Source organism: Lycorma delicatula, chromosome 12 (genome assembly GCF_047948215.1).
Source record: "Lycorma delicatula isolate Av1 chromosome 12, ASM4794821v1, whole genome shotgun sequence".
In the NCBI taxonomy this organism is placed as follows: domain Eukaryota; kingdom Metazoa; phylum Arthropoda; class Insecta; order Hemiptera; family Fulgoridae; genus Lycorma; species Lycorma delicatula.
Genome location: NC_134466.1, coordinates 58,924,216 through 58,950,495, shown reverse-complemented (window position 1 = coordinate 58,950,495; position 26,280 = coordinate 58,924,216). Strand labels below are relative to the sequence as shown.

General features: G+C 28.7%; 1 protein-coding gene across 2 annotated transcripts in view; it reads right to left on the bottom strand.

The window, feature by feature from the left end:
* Uggt (UDP-glucose-glycoprotein glucosyltransferase) overlaps nt 1–26,280 on the bottom strand; it is a 114,190-nt gene that overhangs the window by 13,534 nt on the left and 74,376 nt on the right. The window contains exons 19-24 of one of the 2 annotated variants that reach the window (XM_075380723.1): nt 25,939–26,109; nt 18,796–18,828; nt 9,821–10,001; nt 4,315–4,497; nt 2,856–2,959; nt 1,303–1,474 (exon numbers count right to left, since the gene is read on the bottom strand). In XM_075380723.1, coding sequence (XP_075236838.1) covers nt 1,303–1,474; nt 2,856–2,959; nt 4,315–4,497; nt 9,821–10,001; nt 18,796–18,828; nt 25,939–26,109 — 844 coding nt within the window. The remainder of the gene's footprint in view (nt 1–1,302; nt 1,475–2,855; nt 2,960–4,314; nt 4,498–9,820; nt 10,002–18,795; nt 18,829–25,938; nt 26,110–26,280) is intronic. The other variant, XM_075380724.1, reaches the window with a different exon arrangement.

Genomic DNA, 26,280 nt, shown 5'->3' with positions numbered 1-26,280 from the left:
CAATGAATTGAAAAATGGTCCTGCACGCTTTAAGATATTGGCAGTGGAATTTCTGTAAGAGGGAATAAAGAAGGTAGTGAAAAATTATGAAAAATATTATATTGTTGAAATTGAGGATAGCTGTATAGAAAATTAGTAAATAATGTAGCTTTTATCCATAAGTAATAAAGTTCACTGACCCTCACAAACATTAAGTCAAGTCACTGATTCAGAGGCAAGCTTTCAGAACCATTTGAGACCAAATCAGGATTATACCAAGGCACTGGGTTCTCACTGCTTTTATTCGACTACACTCTAGAAATGGTAATGAGAGAATGAAACAAAAAACGCCCCCCAAAAGTAAAAATAGGCTGAAAAATCAAAACAAATAGTCTTGGTTTCACTGACGACTTGATACTGCTAGCAAACGACATCGACAAAAAATAGATACTAGAACTTCAAAACATTGCAAATAAAATTGTTCTCAAAATATCATTTGAAAAGACAGAAATTATGCTCCCAAAAACCAACACGATTAAACAAAGTAAACATAAAAAGTAATAAAATCAAAACAGTAACCAGATTTAAATATCTCCAAGAAATAATAAACAACCTAAACGAAAAAACCTCGATCCAAATAAGAAGAAACAAACTTCCTAAAGCTAAAAAAATTAACCTCATACACTTACAATGAAAAATACCAATCAATAAACACAAAAATAAGAAATTATGACAGTTATAAAAAACAAGAAGCCGCTAATGCAGCAGAAATACTCTTCCACCTGAACGAACAATCAAAGACAGACTCCAGAAAATTGAAAGAAGAATTGGAAGAACCTGGATCAAAAAAAAGTACCAGGAAGTAGTGGATTGTGCTTGAAAAAGTCATGTAAAAAGAGTTGGAACCTATCACTGATGTCATATTTAAGAGGAGACTATGATTCTTTGGACATATCGTGAGGATGTAAGATTCAAGACTTCTGAAACAATTATACAATACAATATCAAGTTAAAAAACATCAAGAGAGGGTGCAGATGGATCAGTAAAATAAGAGAGGATCTGAAGGAATTAGCCTTACACCAGGAGACACCTCCAAAATCAACAAAATCAAGAACAAAACCACTTGCTTCATACTCACAACATGAACATTTTCAACACTAGAAAAGGCATAAAGATCGGAACACATGAAAAAGTACTGGGAGAACAGCAAGGTCCAAACTGTCCTTTCGAAGAGACTTGGATAATGACTGACTAAAGTGATCCTATGCGGTCATAAATGATAATAATAATATATAAATATAACATACATAAACAAATCATACCTGATCAAGATTTGATAAACTGTTTGGATCTTGACTGAGTGCCTGATATTGACCACGTAGTCTATCACCTGCTGCAATACGCCTGAATCTTCTCAAATCAACAACATATAATGCACTAATATGATAACGTCTTCCTTGTAAATGATTTCTCCAATACCCTTGCTTCCAAAATCTGAAAAAAAGTAACATAATGATTATCATTATTTTTCTTTAATTTGTGGGATATTATCAAGTTTTATAAACTACACAATTAAACCGCCTAAATATCTTAGTCTTACTTATAAAGCATAAATACATCTTACTTTTATTGCATGATTTTCCTGAATTATACCAATATCTTGCACAGCTTTTTCATTGTAAAACATTTTTGGTTTTGCCAGGAAGAATATGCAATTCAAACCTTAAGACTCTATTTTTATAATAAAATGATTTCATCTTTTTATAAAACAATAACAAAAACATTTTAACGCGATTAGAACAGATAATATTTATAGTAACAGATTTTTTAATGTCCTTAATAAAATATTACAATGTTAAATATAGAATTAAAATTTTAATATTACAACAATAATAAAATACAGAAACAAATAAGTAATTTTTATTACTTTCCAAATTTTGTTTTCAAAAAAACTTTTTAGGTTGTTGTAATATGAAATTAAATGCTTAAAATAAAATACTTTTTTAACACTTTATATGTTTATTGCTAACTTTTAAAAATTTATAAGTATCATGAAGTCTAGGGGTTGAAACTTTGTAGCTTAATTAAATTTGCAACCATTAAATAAATAAAAATATATAAAGATTACATTTTTTATTACAATAAAATACAAAATATAATAAAAACCAAATCCAAAAAAATGACAATGAAATTGTATACTATACGGAAAGAATCTCCCAGATATCATTTCTTCCGCTCAAAAAACAAAAATTTCTGTAATATAAATAAAACTGTTTTTAACAAAACAATACTGATATCAAAAACGGTAATAAAGTACCTTTCTATTATCAAAATCTATTATTAATTTAGAATTTTGTTTAAAAAAAATACATATTAAATGTATGTAATAAACATTTATAAAAAAATATAAAAATTTGTTACAAAACTCTTACTGGCTCGATTTTACTTTTTAAGAATATTTTTAGAAAAACCTTTCTTAAAATTTATTCCCCAACTTTAAAAAATATATATTTTGTTTTTTGGCTCACACTCTTCAATTTTTTTTCTACTTTTCTTATCGCAACTGTTTTACAGAAAGATAAATCATCTTATTATAAAAATAAAATCAGACCCTTAATGCTTGAATTACAAAAACGTTTTTCTGGATAAGCTGGAAAGGTTTTGAAATAAAAAAGCTGGGCTGCAATACTTTTCCTGCTTTTTCTTCTGACTGCCACTTTGATTTTGAGTTTTTTTAATAAAAATTTATATTTTACGATCAGAAAGAGTTATTTTAATTAAATTTGGTGTACATGTACCTGACTACCAAAATATGTTTGAAAATGTTATCTTTAAAATAAAAAAAAAAAAAAAAAAAAAAAAAAATAGGACTTACCTAAAGCCATCCATTTCAGTTCTGCTTTCACAGAATGGAGTATAACCATATGGTGCACCTCCTAAATCTAAATCAACCAGTTCTTTCATATCTGCTCTTACCACCTATAAGAAACAAAAAAATGTATTTAAGAATAAATTAATTTAATGTCATTATTTTTATTATTCATCCACATCACATAGATCTATGAGATGATTATATTAATCTAAATTCTATATCAGCCAGATATAACCAGAATCTATGTGATTAATGAGCTACATGTGTTTTCAATTAGTATTGAGCAAATCAAAAGAAACATTGATGTAGAGAAAAGTTTTAATCAAGCTGGTCATACTGGTCTTTTCAAGGCCATCTTTTATTTTCTTTTATAATCTAGTGTAAAAAGTAACATATCAAATTTTGTAAAGATATTAATTAGAGTTGTTTAATTTTCATTTGTAGTCGATGAGTTTGGTTTTTGCTACATTAATATATAAATTTTGATTGCAGTCAATCGATAAGATTTTTTTGGTGCTCTTACACTAAAAAATGAACTAAACTTAATTATTTTTAATTCAATTAGTAATTGAAGTGAAAACAGGCACAAAATTGTCAGACTGCATAATTTTTGTGACCCACTTCAATAATTTCAGCCATATCTCTACTTTTTTCGACCAATTTGAACAAATTAAATGATATTTTGTTCATAAGTGATAATTGTGCATAAATATTCTTTAATGTCTTAATGTAAAATTAAATTGAGGCGAGTTTAAAAACTGCCTATTTATAGTATCTTTTTTCTTTTTCCTGTTTAGCCCGCGGTAACTACCGTTTGGATAATTCTTCAGAGGATGAATGAGGATGATATGTATGAGTGTAAATGAAGTGTAGTCTTATACATTCCCAGTTCGACCATTCCTGAGATGTGTGGTTAATTGAAACCCAACCACCAAAGAACACCGGAATCCACGATCTAGTATTCAAATCACTTATTATATTATCTGCCTGAAAACAAAAACACCGGTCAAGTCGCAGAATACGGGAAAGTGTGGCAAAAAAGATAATGGTTACTAAAAACCGTAAATAAAAGTTATTTCATCCAATTTTTATAAAAACTTAATAACTTCCTTTCTCCCTGAAAGTACTACCCATCTACTAACTTTGAAGAAGGCTGGTCAATGAGTCCAGAGTTACAAGATCATACACAGGCCAACATACATACATATGTACAAATGTCTGTCTGACAAAAAAAGATCTTTTGGACTTGGGAGCATTGGAATAAACATTTTTTTTTAAATTTAGTTTATTAAAATTTTTTTTTTTGTTAAACAATTTTTTTAATGTCTCCTTAAGGGGCAAAATAAAAAAAAGACAATTTTTTTTACCAACCTATACACTTTTCAATTATAGAGCTATAGCTCTATAGCAGAAATATAATGCTAGAGACAGGAAAGTGATAAATTAAATAATGTATAATTACCTGATCGGCGTCAACGAAAATAATTTTCTTAACATCTAATGGAAAAAGTACATCAAGGAATAATATTTTATATCCCCATATAATTCGTTGTTTTTCTGTCTGTTGATGTAACCATCTTGGCCATTTGTACTGCACCAATTCATACTGAAATTTATATTCTTTGGCCATTCTGGGTAAGAAATCCTGAAAATTAAAATTAAATTTGTAAGTGTTTAATAAATAAATAAATTATTCAAATAAGGTGTAATGAATTTAACAGAAAGAGGGTGTTTAAATTTAAACTAATACCAAATTTTATTTTATATATATATATATATAATATACCGGAAGGTGTTGGCCAAACATAAGGAACTAATTCAGAACACCAACATAAACAAAAAATTTCTTAAGGACAAATACCCTATTTTACTTCATCTTCTCTTTGTCTGTCATTTTGTGTTTTTTCAATAAAAATTTATATCTTAAGAATAGATTGGGATATTTAAATGAAATTTGGTGAACATGTACCTGATAACATTTTCTACTAAACAAAGTTTGAAAATTTTACCTTTATTGGCAGAGTTAATAGATTTATATTGATATAAGATTTAGATGGGATGGGACTGACATATTAGATTTATATTGGCAGAATAATTTAAATTTTTAATTATTAATAGCGCTATAAATATTAGTTTATCAAACTATGTTTAGCCTTTTAGTATGAACAAAATGTCATTTAATTTGTTCAAATTGGTGGAAAAACAGTAGAGATAAGGCTGAAATTATTGAAGTGGGTCACAAAAATTATGCAGTCTGACAATTTTTTGTCTGTTTTCACTTCCTTTACTAATTTAATTAAAAATAATTAATAATAACTTTTACAATTAGTAATAACAGAATGTGCACAAAACAGTCAGACTAGATAATATTTTGCCATTCACTTAACAACTTTAGTCATAGCCAAGCTGCTTATCAAACGATTTGAACACAATGTGGTTCATAATAAAAGACAACATTTTATTTAATAAAACTAATATTTATGGAACTATTACAATTAAAAAATTAAAATGATTGCCAACAAAGATAAAATTTTCAAATTTTGTTTTGTAGATGTAGTCACCCGACAACATCTTAATAAACATGTACCCACATTTTCATCTAATTTCATTAAAATATCTCAATCTGATTGTGAGATATAAATTTTTATTAAAAAAAGGAAAGGTAATGGGAAACAAAATATAATAGTACATTTGTCCATATGAACTTTTTTATTTACTTTGATGTCCAAAATCAAAACGTTAGTTCACCTACTTATGGGGAACACCTTTCATTTTCTATAATAAATAAAACCTGAACATACAATTTTTTTATATTCACATAATAAAATAACTGTGAAAAAAAATCAATGTGAACAATATATTAATACCAACACGTCAAGAATTATTTTACTAAACAAATTGAATTATATTTTATGTACAAAAGAAAAAATATATATGCAAATGGACTGCAACAAAAAATGTGTCTACCTATTCAATTTTGTATTCTATATATGAAAATGAGCATAAAATGTTCTATAAAAAAATGGTCATTTCTCCTGCATTTTTCACCGCTTCATGTTTTCATTTTCATATGTATACAAAAATGATTAATCAAGGTAATGCTTTCAGTTTACGCACCGTCATTTATAAACAACTGGGGTCTAATGTGTGTGTGTGTGTGTGTGTGTGTGTATATATATATATATATATATTAATTTATATTTAATAGATCAACCCTAAGTACAGAACAATTGAAATAGGATGACTTACCTTATTTCATTACATAGCAGAAGCGCTTTTGCGAATTTGAACCACATAATCAGCTGTATACATATATATATATATTTTTTAAATTAAAAAAAAAAATTTGTTTGTTTTGTTGATGGTTTTATAATATATATATATATATATATATATATATATATATATATATATATATATATATATGTATGTATAATGTATGCAGCTGATGATGCAATTAAAATTCATGAAAGCGCTGCTCTTATGTAATGAAATAAGGTATAAGTCATCCTATTTCAATTGTTCTACACTTAGGGTTGATGTATTAAATGTAAATTAATTTGTATTGGTGCACAGAAATATGGTTATTAAAAGAATTGCTTTTAAAAAAACTAATATATATATATATATATATATATGTTCTACTTCGTACAAGCCCAACAATACTGTAATACATGTATTAAACAATAATTTTAAAAGCAATGCAAGACAAATTACATTTAAGTGATATCCACAAAATAAAATGTAGTAATGAAAAAAATATATTCAGAGAAAAATCAATAGATATTTTATAAATAATTTTATGAACATTTCATAAAATATAAAACAAAAATTCAATAATATTACAATAATAAACTACACAGCAGATTGTCTAAACTGACCAACATAATGGGACTTAGCATCTATCTAGCAGCGGTATAAAAAAGTTTATACTCCAGTTAAATGTTTAATAACAACTTTAAAAAAGGGATGTAATCAATTAAGATTTCTGACAACTATAAAGTATACTCCATCAAAAGATTTCTGATAACCGGTGGGGGGAGGAATGATTAAGGGTGGTGTGAAACAATGATGCAGTTTATAAATGACAGAATCAATGATGCCGAAGATAGAAGTGGGTTGCTAATTTTGTCAAGAATGATCATTTCATTAAGAAGACTGACGATATGGTTTGAAATAACTGGTGATTCAATAATATGACAGAACTTTCTGATTTGTTACTTAGAATTCCTGTTCAGTTCTTCGTGAAATGAGCAAAGTAACATTAGACTATAAACATTTTGTTCCCATAGGATTCTTAAACCTTTTCCACAATAAAAAATGGAATTGGCATTAACAACAAGAGTTACAATATTAGACAGTATCTATATATATATATATATATATATATATATATATATATATATATAGATGTTTTTAATAAAAAACCATTTTATTAAAATGGGTAGAGATTTTACAGGATATGTATAGACAAAAAAATCACTCAACAGCAAAATAAAAAAAAAAATGTTTAATCAACTTTTTCAGCCTACAATTATGGAAATGAAATTTTTAGACTGAGAGCAGTAATGTAAGTTGATTTCAAGGAGTGTCACATCGCAATCAATTCAAAAGTGTATTATAAAAGGGTCAATCCAAGTCAAGTCACCCAATGGTAGTTGCATGATGATTTTGTAATCTTTTGGATATTCATTCTCTCATGTTTCAAGAGTTCCAAATCCTTTTTTTAGATTGTTTATATGTGCTAGGTTAAATGTTACAATGTCCCACAAAACAATTTTTGCATTTTTTGGTATTTGCAGTTTTTCCAATAACTCAGAAACTAACTGAATTACAGACTTGAAAATTTTACTACACATTATTACTCAAAAATTACTACATATTATGTTATATACATTATTTTTCTATCTTGTATATTTATACCCTAAAATCTACTCCGCAGCAGAGCATTTAGAATGGAAAAACTTCAATTTTTGCATAAGTATTTCACTATGAAGGGAAGAGACATTAGTTCTAATATTAATATCTTTCTTAACGTAGTTATATGGAGGAGCTTAATTTTGAATTTTGAAAAATGATGTCCTCTTCTTTCATTTTTTGTAAAAGATCAAAATTGCAGGATTTTCCAAAATGTACAATTTTTGACATCTTATATCTCAGATGAAAAAGGTAATAAAACTTCATAAATTGTTTGGTTCATAGTCCCACAGGAATAAAATAAGGATTAAAAATTATAAAATTGATATTCAACTCGTAAGCAAGATACTCTAGTTACAACTTGCCTGAAAATTCTAAAACTGGAAAGTATTAGTTCTTCTTTTAAGAACCAGATCTTGTTCTTAAAAACAATTAAAATTCCAAGAATTATTTTTTTGTTTAGCCATTGAGTAACGTTAATTTGATAAAAGTTCTTGTAACGTTAAAAAATAATTAGGCCAAAGTTAACATATTAGAAAATGTTTGAAATACTGGTACATGGCGATGAAAATATAAACTCCAAATAATCTAAACATAAGTTTAATGGTACATACTGAATTTATTTATGCATTTTATTGGGTAATTTGATGTGGAATGACCCAACATTAAAAAATATTAACACTTCTGTAAAGTGATAATCCTTTAGATTTCACTCACAAGTTAATTGGTGAGCAAATATATATAGAAAAACATGAATTGTCAGTTACAAAAAAATTATTACACTATTCTAAACAATATTGTGAAATGTTAAGGTAATATATCACTTTTTTTTTTACAAGAATATCAACCTATATGCTGATGAGCATACTTCAACTTTTTTTTAATAATTCTAGAGGGAAGTGTTTGGTTTGGTTTGCTTGGCATCTCTCCTGCCACCACCCCATTCGGTCGCCCTAAAGCATAAGACTGAATGTCTGTGCCACAAACGGCTACTGAGCCTCGAAACAGTTTAGTGACCAGTGTCCTAACTAGCTCCTCGGGCTAACCTAAAAGCATGAGCGGAATAAGCGTGGTACTACACACCACTCGCTGGCATGTCCCATCATCCACTTGTCATATGAGGGAAGTGATTATCAAAATCTTAGCCTAGGTTTTACACTAATGATTACCACTTCTCTTTATGAAACTGCCTAAAGTCATAGCGTTTTCACAAGTTGCAATTCAGTGTGGAAAAGTGGCTCACTCATATTTCAGACAAAAAATTTTTACAACCATGAAATCAAAAAACTAGTAAAATGTTACATTATGTTTTTCAATTTGGTTGGATGTCCTTTAGTATTGGCTGTGATTTAAATGTTAGCCACTTTAATTAAAATGCGATGTTTCCTAAGAAGATGATCTGGATGTTACAGGTAAAATTGCAAAATTTAATTTAATTTGTAAAACAATTCAGAAGATGCTGTGAAAACAAGGCAAGAGTTCAGAATCAAGTTCCTACTTCAAAACTTCCAGAATTCAAGTGGCTGTTCCTACTTTGATCTACGGTAGTGAAGCTTGGGTGATTAGAAAGAAAGACAAATGAGCTATATAGATAACAGAAATTAAAAATTCCTCTGATCAGTAAAGGGATTCACTCAATTTGACTGATTAATAAATGAATATATTTGGGTAGAGTTGCAGATACTTCCCATCAATAAAAGAATTGAGGAATATAGACTAAAATGGAGAAAATATCTTAATGGGATAGCAGAAGAATGTTTTTCAGTCCTAGCTAAGGGAAGAGAGATATTGGAAAACCAAAGAGATGGGAATTGGTACAGACAGTACTGTCTAATCCATGAAGGCAGAAGAAGAAAAATTTTGAAGAACAACAGACTATTTACAGAAAATACATGAAAGATAATTTTAAGGTATGTTCAATAAAATTGTTGTAAACATATTACAATACAGTTGTAATTTGCTTTTAAAATTATCTTTATATATAACGTATAATTTAGGTTGTGATTTCACTAAAGTATTCATTTATTACTGATAACAATAGATTTATTTACCTTGAATGTAGGAGATAAATAATTTTTAAGAAACCAGAATTTCACTGGTGATTTTGTATTTTTCAGTACACTCAGCATCATTATTCTTAAAAACCTTTCGTATAGATGACCAGAAGCAAGGGAAAATATATTTATTGTTTCGACTTCATCAACTTCATCCTTTGAACTACCACTGAATGTACTGGAACAACAAACGCAAATTAACAATTATTAATTAATAGTAATAATTTCTTATTAAAGAAAAAAATCTTAAAAACCTGAATCTAATGGAAGCTCATCACACCGTACATCATCTCACAATAAAACAAATAGTAGAAGGGTCAGTTCAATAATTCAAGAGACAAATAGCATAATTTTAACAGTGTTAAAACTATTTAATACAATAAACTGAAACTATCTTATGTTCAAAATTCCACCCCTAACACAGAAACTATCAGCTGTTCAAAAAGAATTTAGATTATAACCTCTTTTGTTTATTTCAAAATGTTGGCTCCTATTGAAACGCTGTTACACGGAAGAACAGCATCATACTGTAATAAAGATTTATATTTCCTGAATGTAATAAAACTGGCCAAAATTCACTCATGGATATTTAAACAGTTCATTAAATGTGTATTGATCATGAAAATCTTTATAAGCAGATTGAAGTTTAAATCTGACAAAACAAGTGTCACTGATTTTCATCATAGCTCACAACCGGTGGAAGTTTCAACTGTCATTTTGCGAAATTGTATTAATGAGCTTATTCACAAGGATAGGTGCATAAAGATTTAGGATACTGTTGAAATTTGTAGTGTGATTATCAGCACTGTCCATTTCATATGGGAATTTTTAGCAAAAGGTACTGCTTTTTTTGATCACATAACCGGTGATGAAACTTGTTTATTGTTTTGAGGTGAAATCCTAATGACTGAATATGGAATCGAAACTTTTCTTATATCTCAAAGTAATAAACTATCTCCTTTACGGCAGTTGGCATGAACAGCTGAAACTAACCACAGTAATTCAAATATTTGAATGTAAAGACGACCCTAAGAAACCGAAAACATAGCAATGTTTCATTATCCCCTAAAATGGTTCATATGTTAGCCCCTAGGTTAAACTTATGATGCAATGCCGCATAACAGATACAATCCACAAGGACGTGATGCACTTTTAGTTGCTAGTCACAGTGAGCACAAAGGGGTGCATCCATTTGCGTCATCAGATATCCCCGAGTGAGCCTTGTGCACTCTATTTGTAAATGGCAGATAATAATTTCTCATTGACAGTTATTTATGTCTGAATTATGTACTGATCTGTTTTTTGCTTCTCAGCTGAGGTGTAAAACTAGTTAACATTTACTCTTGTATGACCAAACAATATGGATTCAGTTATATGAGACGCAAACATTTTTACAAACAGGAAGAAGATTTTAAAGATGGTTGAATTTCAATGACTAATGACCATCGTTCTGGACATCCAATTTTCATATCCAGCACTAGAAACTAGCAAAAACTCTCTCATCCAAGAAGAGAAATGGATTAAGGTTGACATTACAGCTGAAAAATTATATGCAAATGTCGATTCAATTCGTAACATTATCACTGACAAGTTAAATACCATAAAACAAGTGCAAAATGTGCCATAAATAAGCTATTACAGAGGTACTGAAAGGCGGAAAAACGCTGACAACACAGTTATAGAATTTTCTTGAAACGCGGCTTTAGCCAGCTGACAGGAAGTGCTACAACTATTGGTTGTTTCTGATCACGGCTTACTGATCACACAACTTAATTTAAAATATTTATCATTTTATTTAAATATATTTTTCATTTTGATGATTCTAACTAAAGTGCACGTACATGCTGTATTTAATCTGCACGGGTGTGGCGGTACTAGCAGCAACAGTCAGCACTAACTAAACTAATGTAATTTCATAACTTACATGGAACAAATTTTGAGTGTATGGTCAGCAAACTGGTGTAGCTGCGAGGCTTGATACAACAGGTACCAAAACAACCAGACGATTGAATTCAAGACCCGGCTAGACTGAGTTGCTTTTTATACACTTTAAATATTATTCATTTATTTAATTCTATCGCTCACCTGTGATGTCACAATATAGCAGACAACTACAACAGCATTTTTTGGGGTGGGGGATTTTGCAAAGATTTTTTTGCAAATGTAGTTATTTTTTAATTGTTAACAAATTAAGAAAAATATGACCTTAATTAGGTGAAAATTTCGAGATATTGAGGGTGATCTTGCTCTTCAACCTCACCCGTTGACCTTTTAAGTTGAAAATTTAACGGCATCAATGTCTCATATATAGAAATAATCTGACCAAGTTTGGTCAAAATCGGTCCAGTAGTTCTGGAGATATAGGGTGATTTAGAGGCCAACACCAAACACACGTACATATAAACATTAACAACCGATTTTTTTGGGTTCCTTAGGTGAAAACTGTATATGCCCAAATCGGACTGATTACAATACTTTCCCTTCTAGAGCTATAGCACTATTTAGACGGAAAGTAAAAGTCACATTCATTAAATAAACTGTTTTAACTCTAAAGCAATTTATGTCTATCGATGAAATCATATTTTCTATTTTTGAAATCTATTATATACTCTATGCTCATTGCCTAAAAATATCATCAATCATCTAAAAACCTTATATAATTTATTTCCCTTCCTTAAATGCTGATCCCTTTAATCTTTTCTACAGCATTTTTTATCACATCTTCAACAAGCATGTAAAACAATGTTAGTGATATGCAGCTCTCGCCTAACTCCTAGACAAAACTACTACATTTTTGCATCCTTTATCAAGTCGTTTTATAATTAAATAATTCATTAATTAGTTTTTTATCTATTCAATTTTACTCCTAGGCTTTTTAATATTTCCATAAATTCTTCCTGTTTGATATGGTTGAACAATTTTTCCTAACTGTAAACAATAACACATTCCTTAACCTCTTATTAAATCGTTTTTCTTAGCCTGATTATTTGGATTCTCTCTGAATCCGTATTATTCTACGGCAATCCTCTGCTCCATGCTTAAATTTGTTTAAATACAGAGATATGTAATAATCAATTGCTACACAGGAAAAATGTCACAGATGAAGCAGCAATCAGAATTTTTAGATGAGATATATAGATAATTTTTAGGTATATATATATATATATATATATATCACACTCATACACCCAGAAATTATTAATAGAAATATGAAAATAATACTTAAAAGAAAACTATTATAATAATAATAAGACATACTCATGAAATACTACAAAAAACAATTTAATTCTACATTATTAATTTGAAAAAAACAACATAAAATCAACTAAAAATCAGTTCATTACTATGGATGATCCAATTAAAAATTAAAAAGGGAGCTTATAACATAATCTATATACTTTAATCCCTTCTTAGACAGCCAACCACTTCCCCATTTCTCTCATTCTGGCTAATCAGGTGCGGGCATTTCTGCTGTTTCTGCCAAATGAAAACAAACTGTTCATTGAAAAAAAAAACAAAACAACTGTTTATATAAACTGTTGGGAAAAATCAGGTTAAATTATTACTCTGTTAATGTTCATGTCTCATATTTTCATTACGTTGCTAAACTGCTCGTTTTTTCCGTTTAAAACAATAATTCCATTTTAATATTTTTCTCAACACATTGGTTGTAGGATGTTTCAGTTGACACCAATGAATAACATTTTATCACAAGATTTCAAAGTTTTATGACCCTTTTATTCTGCACTTTAATATGACAACATTTTCATGAATAAGATTTATTTGCTTTTTGAAACTGTTTAATCTTAGCAGCTCGAAGAGTATTAAACAACAGAGATAAAACAATATTTACAGGGCAAAGACCTGTTCTCAGCAAATGGCAAACAATTTATTTATCTGTTTTCATTATCTTAACATTTGAGTGAGCTGACAACTCTTTTCAGTGATTCAACATGTTTGCTATGAAGTAATATTACTGGATGGAAAAAAAAACAGTTTTAGAGAAGTGAAACAATTCCTTTTTTTGAGAAAAAGTTAGGTCATTAGGCTGGAGAGGGTGAAAGTTTATGTAAGACACAACATCAACGTAAAAAAATATTTAACTACGTTTGATAAAAAACCAGAACATTATAAAAGTTTTTAATAAATAATTCTAAGAGTACCTTATTGCTACTCAGCAACAAATTTTTCTCACAACTAATATTTTTCTACTAACTGCAGTTCATTATAGAAAATTTTCATTTTAAATAAATTTATTTTGTGAACAGTTTCAACACTATTCGATAATAATTCATTTCTCAGATCTTTTATATTTATATTGAGCCAAATATTCCTTATTTTAGTTTTACTATTCAATTAGTTTAAAAAAATGTAATATAATTAATTCTTGTTAACAGAGATTAATTTTTTAAATTTGCTTTTATAAAAAATATTTTTTCAATGCATTATTATCTATTAAACTAAAGTATATAACATCTTAAAAACAAAAATTCAATAAAAAAAAGTAAAATCTTCAACTCATATTTTTGTCACTCAAACAAAATGTTAATTTTAATGGTTATAGATGCACATTTTAACGCTAATGACTAATTGATGCGGTATCCATCTACCATTCTATTAATATCTTTTAATAAATAACATATCTTGTTTAATAAACCATGAATGTAATAAAACAAGCTACAGGTTACATGAACAAGATCTACCAACATATTCTGAAGCAAGAAAGCAAAACTAGATATCTAGAGAATTTATAGTATTATACAAATCGATCAGTAAATCAAATCATAACACCACAATATATAAATATTTTTTTTTTTTAATAAAAGTGGTTCAGCACATTGTAGAGAGCTCTCTGTTAATTTACAAAATAGATTATTACGGGAAGCCATTATGTTCAAGCCATTAAAGCAAGGGTCGTTCGATAATTAGAGACAAATGATTACAAAAGAACTATTATTTATTCAATGACAATGAAAGTAATGTTACTTTTCAACATAATTCTCTGCTATATTTAGTTGCTTGTCTGATCTTTCTATGAGCTTTCTTATTACAGTAGTAAAGAATATTCACCTGTGTCTGAGTCATTCTTTATTGCATTCTTAACATTGCTCATTACTGCCGAACTTGGTGCCTCATAAAAACTATTTAAAGGCCAAAAAATATCTGACAAAAATCAGGGTTGTAAGGTGTATGTGGCAATACTTCCTGACTTCTGGATAGCTTCAAGCTTCCTGACTTCTTCAAGCTTCCCATGACTTTTGGATAGGTGTTATTATACAGAAGAATTACGCCTTTTGAAATAAAACTGGGATGTTTTCTCCTTATTACAGGTTTAACCTTAATTTGTAGCTCGTCACAACAATACTCGCAGTTGACTGTACGAGGTCTGTTCAGAAAATAACTGAACATTTATAATTACATGCCAATGGAGATATTTAGGAATGTGAGGTTGGGAGCATTGTGTTCTGCATAACCTGCTCTTTAACCACATGTTCTTGGATTGTTGATATCCATTTAGTTTTCAGGTTATTGTTATTTGAGTGCAACGAGTTTAAGTGTTAGTAGCAATTTTTGTAATGTGTGATGAAACTTGTAATGTATGAAACTGATCTGTAATGGTGGTTTTCAGATCTCTGAACGTGAATGAAATATTGATAATACTAGAAGAAGATGAAGTTCTTATTCCTCCCGTTGAATCTACATTTATTGAACCATCTGATCCGCAGTACATTCAGATGAAGACGATGGCAGACTGATAAATAACTTGAGCAAATGTTAGCTACTCGGAGCTGAAGTAGTTTTTTTTTATTCGCAGAGAATTGAAGCCGATGAAGTCTATTAGCTTTGCACCTGATAACGTACCTGTTAGACAACAGTAATGATTCAGATAACCCTTCTTGTTCGTTATAATAATGGTGGAAGTATTACTTCAATGTCTTGTCTTTCTAGTAGGCCTAAAGTACCATCATGTAAAAAAACAAAAAAATTGCTTTAAGAACATGGACAATGACATATTGCGGCACAACATAGTTTTTCCGCAAAGTAATTATACTAAATATCGTGGAATATCTGTGATATTTTAAAATTATTTTTTGATATCTCCTAAATGTATTGGTAACCGAGACTATCCGTTATGCTCTTTTTACAAATAACCCAAATTCCTTCATCATCAAGGAAGAAATAAAACTATTTTGTGTGTCCTAATTATGTCTGGCTACTACTGGGAAAAACGTTGATATTGGGAAATAAGTTCTGATCTGAAAAATGAACTTGTGTACGAGTAAATAAGAAGTGAGCGGTTTCTGTCAATAAACTGGTTTATTCACTCTGTAAATGATAGACTGTTACAAATGAGAAAATGTGGAAATTTAACCTTCTTGTAAATCTTTTAAAAAAGAGGTTTGCAGAAAATTTAATAAAAAAAAAAAAATGATAATAATGAATAAAAATTCCACATGAAAGTGTTGTATACTCAATTCTAAACAAAGACAATGATAACACCTAGCAGTGCTGGCAATTGCAGCTTGTGCCCAGGAAAGCAGTATAAGCGCCTAGCAATGCCAAACGGCACCCACTGAATTTTCATACTAATTTTTATATATGGCTTGAATAAATAATATAAAGACCATTTCGATAGTAAAAATAACATAATGAAAGGATATTTATAATTAAAAAAAAAGTTTTACAAAAAATTAATTCAGATGTTAACGGGTTAAGTTCAATACAGATATGAATTCAAATGTCTGTGATTTTGAGTCAACTGTCTTGGAACTCATTTTGAATAAGTTCTGTGGTAATTCAGCTTATTAGGGATAATGAAATGGAGAGTGCCAATAAAAACTTTACAAATTTCAGCAATTTCCTAAAATTTGATGTATTTGACTTTGCGAATAAGATCATTTTGTATAATTTTGCAAAGAGTCAGTCGAAACTTTCACCAGTATTGTGCTATTATGAAAATTGTGATACTTGTTCTTCCTGATTTAAAATATTCAATCCAGTTGTAAAAATTTTCAAGGTCAATACACTTTTATCATACAGTTTTAACATCCACAGGTGAATTTCAGCCAGTTTTAGACTTTCAGAAAATACAAATCTCACAATATGCTTCAAGCATTGACAACATTTTAAAATAAAAAAGATTTAATAATAATAGAAATTCTTTTTGAACAGCTGATATTTTCCATGCCAGAAAAGTTCAGTTTATTCTATTAAATAATTTTTTTACTGTTGCCATTTGTCTCTTTAATTATTACAGAACGACCCTCATTATAATATTCCTAATGGTTAATATATTTTTTTACTTCATTTTATTATTTACTAATTAAAATGGGACAAAATATACAATTTATCTAAACAAGGTAAGCACCAACAGTTTTGATTATGGTAGAACAAGAGATCAATCTTATCAATTACAATCATTTATATAATATTTATATTAAAATTACTGTAATAAATTATTTTGTATTGTTCATTCTATCATGATTTGTATATTTTACAAAACAAAAAAAAAAAAATTCAAAAAATCTTTTGAATTAATGATCAATAGATTTTTTAACTTGCCCAACATTTAAAAATAAAAAAATTATTCATTTCATACTCACAAAAGAAATTTATGTGTTATTAGAATAATTTAAATGGCTTTTTTATTAAAAAAAAATTATCAAATTACATAAAATGTATTAAAGTACAATGAATAGCATCGAAAGATGCCATGTAAATAGAAAATTCCGTTAAATAAAGTTAAACAAGTGTTGACAGATTCTTATAAATAAGTTAAGTTTTCCAAACTGGTGGGATGTATAAAAAAGCAAAAATAGTTTACTATTGGACAACAGGGATTTTGTTAAAATTGATTTGGGGAAAAAAGGATGGCAAAGTTTAAAAAATAACTAGAATGTACATATTAAAAGGCAGTGTAAAAAGTATTGTACTGTCAATTGCAAGTAAAGGGAGTTATTAATTACTTAAGTGTGTAAGCAATTAATGGGGCTCAATCAATTGAACACACGGAGGAATTATATTTGTGAACACTGTATGCAGTCAATGTAACAGCTCAAAATGCTTTTAGTTCTTACTAGTGTGTCAGAAGCCTAGTATGATATATAAGAGGATACAGAGTTGTACAAATAATTTTGGATCCTAATATAGCAAGATGTAAAATGTAATCAGCAGAAATGAAACATAACTGAAAAAAACAAAAAGAAATGAAAGACTAATTTGGTAGGTTATGTAGAGAATTCTAGGCCAAGTTATGAAAGAAAAACTGAAAGAGTTCAGCCAACTAAAGAGAATTTAGAACAGGTTAGTTAAGGTAATTTTTAAAGGAGAAACCAGGAGACATTAAGGGAAATTTACAAACATGTGTTACAATACATGATCTAGTAATCACAAAAAAACATCATAAAGAGAAGAAAGCCACGAAGGAAAAATCTTTTTTGAAGAGGGATAAGGAGATATAAGATGAATGACCCGGAAAAGCCTTTAAAATGAAGCAGATGAAGTTCATTCTATTCAAGTCCAAATATTCTGTTTGTTATTGGGTTTGCCAGGTTAAAAATATATAAATTATAATGAAAATATAGAATGATATTACTATGACATATAAAACTTGACTTCATAAGTGTAACATTTTTGGTTTTAGTCTATAATCTTTGACTAGAACCTAAAATCACAAACCCAAAGTCTGGACATAAATATCAGATTTATTGACTAAAATATGCTTACAAGAAGTCAAGCAGCATGATGAAACAATGAATATTTACCGAATTTTAATGGTTTTGATGAAACATTAAACTGTATAAATTATCAAAACCATAAATAAAATGGTTTAATTAATGTGACAGTATAGATATGATAATAAAATTAAAATTACTGAACTAAAGGAAACTAAATATTATTTTCTAATGAAGCTAATTTCAAAATTACGATAAATACTTCAATAAACTGTTGTATATGTAAAGTACACTTACATCTTCAATAAAGTCAAACTATTCTTCAAATTTCTGCACAAAAACAATATAAATAAAATAAAATTAACATATAAAAACTAAATAAAATCAATTATCTAAATAAAAAATGTCAAGTTTAGAACAGAAATAGTTCACTAATATTTTGCTTAACTCTCAGCTTAGATGCAATATTTTTATATGTTTTTTGAACCTTATTATGTACTGCCAGTGAATCAAGAGCCATGGATAGATTGTGGAATGGTAGCCAAGATAAAATATGTACAATGATTTGACTTGTCTCGATTCAGCGGATCAAACTGGACCATGAACATTTCATAATTATTGTCATCTTTGTAATAGTTTACAACAGAATCATCACTTTCAACATTACCCCCCCCCCCGCACAAAGTCTTATAATAAATTCAACAATTCACATTCTCAACTACCCCATATTTTTCTAAATAATCTTTTCTATTATCTCTACATAACTGCAATAATCGACTTGATCTTATACACATGCACTGTTTATTATTCACTACTGAAAAAAATTGCTATAGTTTTGTGATCAACATATCAGCAGAATTATTAGCAATCAAATGTAATGTTCTAATTTAGCTCATGTTAATTCTATTGGATTGAGCTCATAAATATGTATAGGAAGACGCACTACTCTATCATCATGATCAATGAAAAATTTATCGATTCAAAATGTTTTTTCATTTGTTTCCTCTTTTAACTGAATCAAACAATGTAGACTTTCTCATACTTGCATCAAATGAAGTTCCATTTTTTTTTGTAAATGTTTGTTCTTATCACTGTTTGCAGATTTCTTTCCTGGTAGTTTTGTTAATTTCCCTGTCATAGTAACAAGCATTGGCATCATTATCACAGATGGTGTTAGTAAATTTGGTATTATATTTTCCATTAACCACCTTTCAAAATTTATAGTCATTTGTCTATATTAATTTTCAACTATAGTACCCGATTTAAAAATATTATTGTTACCATTTATGAATCCTTTTTCTCCTCTAATATGAGCCATGATCGATCGATTAGAAGCACTTATGTAATCACAACATTCTCAATAAACCAACACTTTCTGTAAGTTAAATTCATATCTCTCATCTAAATATAAAATATTACTTTCAGATTTAATTTAAAAAATTTTTTTCAAGTAAAAAAATGTGGCATTTACAACATCCTGTTGTTCAATCAGATGTTTTGTTTTAAATCTGCATATTGTCCACTTAAAACCCACTTCTTTCGTACTTTTTCAAAAATTGCAGGATTTCCATTTAAAATCTATTTTATTTTTTAATAACGTTAACAACTTCCTGTAAGTAAGAACAATCCTGTATATTAAATAAAAATTTTCTACTATTCTTTTAATACAAATCAATAATAAGTCATCATCAGTTACAGCATAATGTTTACTCTGTTGTTCCACATCTTTGTTGTGGAACAACAGAGTTCCACATTTATTATATTGAGCTTCCTTTAATATATATTTGATTGTTATCAAACCATTACAGTAATTGTTTATAATCTTGTTAAGAGGAAAACAAAGACATTTTTCATTAGCTTCTTCTATACAACACTTTATTAAATTTATAACATTCCTTTTCACACTACAAATAGTTTTACCATGTTTTTGTAGACATGTAGTTCGCTTGAAATCTAAACCAATAACATATAATATATGACAATTTTCATTTACTATAATATTACAAATTTATATAAAATTATGAACAGTACTGATCATTAACAGAAAGTTCAATGACTGGACCAATTGTAGAACAGCTCATATGTACGGTTGGTGCATGCGCTGTATGCTACATCACTTTCATATCTCACTTTAAGTAGAGCTCTTCTCATAAATACATTTCAGCATATCTTGGACTTTTAATTCTCTCCTCAACTGTCCCGTGTATTCTACCCTGTTTATATCACATTCTATTTCAAACTACAAAAAATGAATACATAAACCGGTTTTCTATATTTTTTTCTACTGATTTAACCCTTAAGCCTGAACATTCTTTTTTTAAACTAAAAATCAGAACAAGAGATTGTTATTGTAAATAGAAAAAGATCACTTAAAACATTTTTTAATGACTGTAACTTTGAATAAGAAACTACACAGATCTGTGTGATAATGTCCCTGAATGCTTGCAGGCCATTAATCTTCTACATATTTTCAGTTAAATGAAAAAATTGTTAAATGCAATTTTATTCATTTTAAAAAATTTTTATATAAATAATACATATTCAATATGAGGGTTGTTCAGAATTAAAAAGATAAATGTCTGGAAAAATGATAATTTATTCAATGAAAATTAAACTAGCTTTCAATGTAATCTGCATCCATTTAGATTCCTGTCCTATTACTTTGTGAACTTTCTTATTATAATAGTAAAAAATAGTTCATATTGGTGTCTAAGCCATTCTTGAACCGCTAATTATTGTCAAACTCAGAACCACGTAAAAAATCTTTTAGATGATCGAACAAAAAAATCTGATGGTATGGGAGCAGGACTGTAAAATGGAAGTGGCAACACTACCCAACGTGATTTTAGAATAATTTCCTGTATCTTTTTCCTGTATTTTTTTGAGCGGTATGAAGGTGGATGTAACCTTAAGAAGAATTACATGCCTTTTGAAAAAGAAACAGGAAATTCCTCCTTACAGCAGATCTCACTTTACTTTCTACCAACTCACAATAGTGCTTGATATTGATTATAATTTGTTTTTCCAAATAATTACAATAAATTGGGCCTTTGCAGTTCTGAAACACTGTTGGCATCACTTTATTGGCTGATAAATTGGGATGTTCCATTTCATACTCTGATGTTCAGATTCTGGCTCAAAATTATGAATTCAATCACAAGCTAATATGCGATTATAAAAAAAGCATATCTTCTGCTAAAAACCATCGTTTAAGTTTCATATAAACATGAAATTGGGTTCTTTGTAATTTTGAGTCGACCATTTCGGAATCTATATTAAACAAGTTTTGTAGTAACTCAGCTTACCGTGAATAATGGAATGGAGAGAGCTGAAACTTATACTCAAAATTTCAGCAATTTCCAAATTTTTATGGATTTGTTCTTGCAGATAAAATTATAAATGCGATTTTGAAATGTAATTGGAAACTTTCACTGGTCTTTGACTACAATGAAAACTATTTCATTCACTTATAAAAATTTACATGACTAACCATACTGTTTAAGTAGCCACAAGAGAATTTTGATTAGTTTTAAACTTTCAGAAGAAAAAAATTTTATCACAGCATGATGTTCTAATGTAGCACACATTCCCAGACGAGCCGACATTTGAAATAAACAAAAGGGGCTAGAATTAGGAAAATCTTTTATTAAAGAGTTGATATTTTCTATGTCAAGGGTGTCAATTCAAACATCAGATAGTTTCAGTTATCTATTAAATAGTCTTTCCTCTTTCGCCATTTATCTTTAATTATTAACCGACCCTCATATTTAACTATAATAATAATTCATCCTTGAAATGATATGAAAATATTAGTACAAAAATGAAAAATAAAATTAAACAGCATTAGTAAAATATTATTTTTAAGAAAATATATTTATTTTTTTTTTAATAGAAGATTTGTTACATAAAATTATATTTTTAATTCATTTATAAAACAGGAAGACTGGAGAGTAGACATATTATCATAATTGAACACAGAATTATCAAAATGAAAAACAGGAATAATTGTTAATTTGGTAAATAAAGCTCTAAAAATAATCATAATTGCTATTTAAAATAAGTAATGTGCTAATTCTACAGTATATTAAATTGAATAAAACTAAACGAGAAATAACTGTAAAAATAATGACGAATAAATTAAAAAAATAAAAATGCTAGAACGTTTTATTAAAAATAAATTATAAAATAATTTTAGTGTCACAGGTGAAAAATAAATATTTATTTATATGTGATTTGAAATTAGTAAAAATAAATAAAATAGTTAAAAAAAAAAGTAAAAGTAAAATATAGTGAAACTTTTAAAGCATATAAAATATTGTAGAAGAAAACTAACAGCATAAACTAAAAACTTACCAATGGATTTTGTGCTATACATAAAAAAACTTACATCAACAAATAAGAACATAACTTACCTGCCTCATTTGAATCACAAAGTAATACCTGTCTACCATTTGAATCTGTGTGAACAGCATGAATATATTGTATTAAGCAGGAATGTCTGTATAATTCTGTTACAAACATGGAAACCAACAGGTAAAGACAAACAAAATTTTACAGTAATGTTGAAACACCAACAGAATGAAAGTGATGTTTCAAAAATGGCTAATATTAGTGACAATATTCTGGTGAACTCTTGATAAGAAGCAAAAACTAAAATGACTGAAAAAAGCAAACTTAAGCCTTGTATAGACTTAATGATAATTGCCAGTATCAAGAATCCGGCCATTTTTTCCCAGTAACCCAAGATCAAATGATGCTGCCTATATCCAAGTGTTCCATTTCTAATGGGAAACATCAGTCTATACAGGGTAGACTGCTATGCTATTTTAAATAAGTACATATGATTTATATGAGTTTTGTGGGCCTAAATAGCGAAAAGCAACTGCCCATCTTAATAGTGGAATTGAATTGCCAAGTGTAAACTATCTTTTAGAATTTTGCCCGAGTCTTTCACAATTTTTTAGCAACTAATTCAAGGAATTCTTTGAAATCTAATTCATTCATTCTCAGGAAATTACAAAATAAATATCCATTATTAAGCAATAATTTTTTCATTAAAATAGCCCAATAACCTTACTGGGACTAAAAACTTTTCCACCAATGCCTTTTTATTTTGAGCCTGAATTTACAATAATATAAGCAGCAAAGACTGCATTAATTATGAATGGAAACAGATAGAAATGTTACTCCCAGTGTGGACATGAAACATTGGTATAGCCATGTAGTCTGGATACAAGTCATTCTAGCTCCATTAATTATTGTCAAAACTATGTGATATATGTTGTTTAGCAATTATCATCCAGTCTGTACAGCTTTAAATAACACGTGACTTAAATAAGTCCTGAATTGGCGGGTAGGGCATACCGGCCTACCCGTTTAAGTGGGCAACTGAAAAGACCTGTAGTGGTGGGTGTCCATGTCAGCCACCCATTAGAGTGGGCAATGCAAAAGATCCAGAACCGGTGGGCCTATCTACCATGCTGGATTTACAGCTGGTAGGTGGGGAGGCTCGTTAGTCAGCCGGACATCTCTCTGGGGCGGGGATTATTGCTTGATTGTGGATCCATCCCAGGGGGGCAGACGAGAGAAAAAAAAAAGGATTATTTTAATGAAAATGATTTTGATAAATGATATGGACATGCCTCATCACAGTAAAAATCATAATTCTTCTTATAGAGCACAAAAGGTTTGAAATATTATATAGAACAATCAAATTTAGATGCAATTTATGATGTAATTTGGTTTTTAACAAAAATGGATAGACAAACCATATATGTGTAGAAAGCTCATATATGTTCTACAAGTATCTATAACGGAACTGGTTTGGGAGTAATAAAATAAGGTGATACACTTATAGACAAACATTATATGTTACAGTATCACACAGAAAAATAGCATTATTCATGCTAACAAATTTTGTGGTTCTAAGATTATAGAAAATATTTATCTGTGAATTACAAACTGTATATTACACAATTGTATATTACTTTATAATTTATTTATTTGAATTTAACAACACGTATGCAGGCAACAAACAACTTATTTAGTTATATGTAATTTGAATAATTAATTTAAAATGTCTACAAAGTACAATAAATAAATTCCAAACGATGCTTGAGACCACTCAGAAATTGAATGTTTTTTAGTTTTAACTTTACGTTTAGTATACTATTTTTTCATTTAAAATATATTGTGGACCAAATTAATAAGAAAATTTTCCTTTCAATCTTGGAGTTCGTGTTAGTATGTCTGTACATATACTACTGCATAGCCATCTGTTGCCATTAAGTGCTGTACTATGCGTGTTCGCTGCATTGTATAAAAAAAATGGCGACTTCACCCAAGCTGTTTGAAGACAATTTTACTGATATTTTTTAATATGATGTATGACAACCATAACCTTACCATTTAAAATTTTTGAGTTGCTCCCCCTCATATGAGTTTCAGGATGTGATGATCTGATATTGAAATATAGACAGTTTCAAAGTAGAAGCATTTACTAAATTTTATTTTTCTATGTAAGTAAAAATAAATTTTTTATAAATATATAAAATAAATAATTATTATAAATATTTATTTGCTCATACAATTACAACAGGATGGATTGTAAAGAAAATTTAATTTTTTTACAATGACATGAGAATGGCAATGTGTTTGTAGAGTATGTCAAAGCCGAATATTTCCAATTAAAGCCTTCCAGATTAAGAACATGAGATAATTCCATTCTGTCATACAGATTGGCTACCATTAATAATAAATACAAGAAAGGGGATTTTATTACTATTTGATAGAAATTACACTAAAAATGTTAAACTGGAAAAATAATAATAAAGATAGTAATAATAGTAAAGAGCGACGTTTGAAGAAAAGTAAAGGATGGTAAAATATGTTTTTTATCTTTATTCAGGATTGAAAATCAGTCATGCTTGTTTAAATTTCCATTATGAATAAATATTTCTTTATAAAAATTTCTTCATTACAAACAGCAAAACTGAAAAACTGAGTTTAAAATACACTGATCCAGTCAGATAACACAAAGTAGTCTTTAAATATGTAATTATTGCCGATCTCAATGGGCCAAGTGGTACACGTTGGCCTTTCATCTGGTGGTTCAAAATTTACATGACAATCAGGCACAGCATATTTCACACACTATATAATTCATTAACATCAATCTGTAACCGTTGTCAGGCATCAGCCAATTGCTGCTGCGTAAGGTTCAAAGGAAATTGTGGACCTGCCAGAGTAAATGAAAAGTTATCCAGGGTTCAGTAACCAATACTAAATTTATTTCATACATATGACCTAATTTTCATATCTTTCTTAACGGACTTAAAATCTTACAGTTACCTGATTTATTTGACATGTTAAGTAATTTTTTCTGGATGATCAGTACTCATTTAAAACTAAATTAAACAGACGAATATCAAATTTTTTTACCTGGTAATTGAATTCCATAGTCCAGACTGGGCATCATCATCATCACCCAATAAATCAACACCAATCTTATCCGGTTTCTTGGTAACTCGTAATTTCAGTACGTTTGATTTAAATGAGCTAATCAACACTTTAATATCAGTTGAATTTTCAGGAGTATCAGATCCTTCGTGACTGTAATACATTACATTAAACATAAATAAAATCATCTCTTACAGTATGTATGCTTTAATTAAACATAGAAGATAATTCAAATTCAATATTCTTAAATACTTTACTTTTGTATTAACTTTTTATTGTATAGTCACACAGCCTTTTACAATAAATGAAATAAATTTAAATTAT